General features: G+C 32.6%; 1 protein-coding gene across 1 annotated transcript; it reads right to left on the bottom strand.

Moving 5' to 3' along the window:
• Positions 1-405: 405 nt before the first annotated feature.
• On the bottom strand, positions 406-2,944 carry LOC117123264. Its single transcript, XM_033269119.1, has 3 exons — positions 2,803-2,944; positions 2,152-2,249; positions 406-1,822 (listed from the first exon to the last, which is right to left on the bottom strand). The coding sequence occupies exons 2-3, from the start codon at positions 2,180-2,182 to the stop codon at positions 1,398-1,400; spliced, it is 456 nt and encodes a 151-aa protein (XP_033125010.1). The 5' UTR covers positions 2,183-2,249; positions 2,803-2,944; the 3' UTR covers positions 406-1,397.

The following is a 2,944-nucleotide window of genomic DNA, read 5'->3' as shown; positions in this document are numbered from 1 at the left end:
GTTATAGGCCTAGGCCTAGTTAGCTTCTCTATGCCTAGGCTTAGAGAAGCTAGCTAGGCCTAGATATAACTAAACTAGCCTAGGCACTATGCATATCATTATGCATACGCCAGAGCTCCTTTCAGTTTTATGAACCAAGAAAGGGCTAGCACAGTTAATAAAAAAAGTGTTTTTTTTTTGTTTTTTTTTTTTATGTTGACTTTTTTTATAGTTAAAATATGGAGCTGTCAAAGATATATTACTTTTTATGTAAACACATTTTATTTAATTTACTACTATTAATATTAATATTTAAATTTCACTCATAGAAGCAATGTTTAGCATTAACAGTATTATCATGGAGGAAATAATTTCCCTACATGGTACCATGGAGAAATTAATTGATGTAAAGTGAAAGGTCCTGATTAATTTTATATAAGGAAGTGTAATGCATACTTTTACTTTGTGTTGGGATTCAATATTCACTAATTTTGTTATCAGGAATGATAACATAGTGTCAGAATGTTGCATTATGCATTATACTTTTTAAATTTATTTTACTGGTTCAGTTGTTGACAATCTATGTTTTTATTATCTCAACAGTCAATTCATTTGTGGAACTGACAAAGAAGCTGTTGGAATTGCCTGATGTTGACTGTATATTGAGCGCAAAATTCAACCAAGATCCTCTTGAACAATATTTCAGCAAGCAACGAGGGGCTGGAGGACACAATACAAATCCCACCGCTTTGCAGTTCGGTCACAATATGCAGGCATTGTATGTGGCATCCCATTGTGCCAATGCGTCTAAGAGAGGCAACTGCCGAAGTCTCACCGATAATGAGAAGACATTGGATGACACACCACTTCAAAGAAGGAAGTTGCACCAAACTTGAAGTCGGCAGAAGACAAAATTTTCAAACCAAATGGTTCTTATCAGAACCAAAAAAAAAAGAGATTTGAATTAAGGTTTTGCCATTAGTAGTGTCCATTATTTTGTATTTTCATCAACACATTATATACATAACTACACTGCAAACAAATAATGTGTTCACATATTTATTCAAAAACATGTTACAAACAAATATATATATATGTTTCAGTCAAATACTATATATGTTTCAGTTAATTGTAGCAAAGACTGAATTACTGCCAAACTAAAATTTATAATTAAATTACTACACTTTATTAATTTATTCACTTATATTCAAAAACATGTTACAAACAAAATTCAGTATATTATGTTTCAGTCAGTTAATTGCAGCAAAGACCAAATTACTGCCAAACTTAAAATTTAATAATTAATTTTTTACACTCAATGAATTATTCTGATATGGAAAATAATAAACATGTTAAAAAAATTCTTTGGTAAATTCATTAGTCATCTGCAGCAAGATATAAATGTATGCCCTCAAAATTTAAGTGTTTAACTCCTTTCTGAGAGACTTTTCACCTTTCTTTGATAGTTTACCACTTTCCTTTTTCAAATTACTATACACTTTCAAAAATGCATTAGCCCTTATTTTTATCCAATACTTTATGTTTATGTCAAGTAGTTGTTTTGAGGCATTATCACCAAGGCTCTCTCTTGTAAGTTTACACCAGTATGCTTGTATAATTTTATTTTCAACAACTTTCTGAAACATCACATCCAGATAATCGATTTCACTCATTGAGCTAAGCAGATTTACAGTCAAATGTTTCCTTGTCTCAAATTCGATTGGAATTGGATACCGCTTATTGCTGTAGACAGGGTCCTCTACCAATAACTTGAAAGCAGATGTGACATAGTCCTTTACCTTCATCAACATGTCGTCCTCCGTGAACTTTCCTGCTGGGCGATCTATACATAAAAGTAAAAACAATTTCCATTTAAATATTGTAATCCATGGTCTATCACAATAAAAACACAAAACAGACGGACAAGCTGAAAAAAACATGATGCAGCTATTGTCATGGAGGAATTTTATCTGTGTTATACAAAAAAGTTTATATACGTAAAGGTTTTAGATTTCTTATCCATTTGACTTCACAATTTTAACCGATACACCATGGAGGAAACTAAGCTATACTTCTTTAAAATAATATATCAAATGATTTCCATGAACATTTTATATGTGTAGATAATAAACGCATTATGTGTACAATTTACAAAAACAATACTTTACTTACTTATTTTTTTGGTCCGAGATTTGTTAGTCATTTTCTTTTTCCTTGAATCTTTGCCATTGGCAGTCACATCCTTTCACATCAATCTGCTACAACACCACCTTAAATAATGTAAAAAGTAATAGGATTTTGTAAACAATTAATACCATGGGTTATTCAGACTCTAAATTAGAGGATAGGGTTAATCAAAAAAATAATGTATTTATTTCTGTGTGTGAAATCGACATTTGCTGATATATTTATGGCATAACAACTAGCCCACAAAATCATGTGATCGTCGCCGTCGACAAAGCTAGGCCTAGAAACGGCTGTACGCCGTCGCAAATTATTTTTAGGCCTACGATGTTTTAAAATTATTTACCTAGGCCTAGCCCAGAGCTTGGCTAAGCCTAATAATGTATTTGGGCTAGCCTAGACCTAGGTTTGATTTGGGAAATATTAAAAAGTAATTGATTAGTTGTGTATTGGTTGATATCTGTAAGAATTAATAATAGCTAGCCTACAAAGTATGTGAACATCACCATCGACAAAGCTAGGCCTGGGCCTGGCCTAAAAGCCTAGGCCTACACCGTCGCCGCGATCACTTTATGATCCAGCTTGACACCCAACACACGTCACACACTTCCCGTCAACGTAAGAAAAAAAAATAAGTACCATTTTCTTGGTCCTCTGCTGCTTCATCCACTACACTCAATTCTTCTAGAATTTTGTAATCCAAATCGTCTTCTAATTCATATAAATCCATGTTCTAGCATTTAAAAACAGTTAGGGAAATTATATATTATTGTTATCTAGA

This window comes from Anneissia japonica, unplaced genomic scaffold (assembly GCF_011630105.1).
Source record: "Anneissia japonica isolate Jap-2015-1 unplaced genomic scaffold, ASM1163010v1 scaffold17857_len154030_cov113, whole genome shotgun sequence".
NCBI lineage: Eukaryota > Metazoa > Echinodermata > Crinoidea > Comatulida > Comatulidae > Anneissia > Anneissia japonica.
This window is presented reverse-complemented; position numbering and strand designations above follow the sequence as displayed.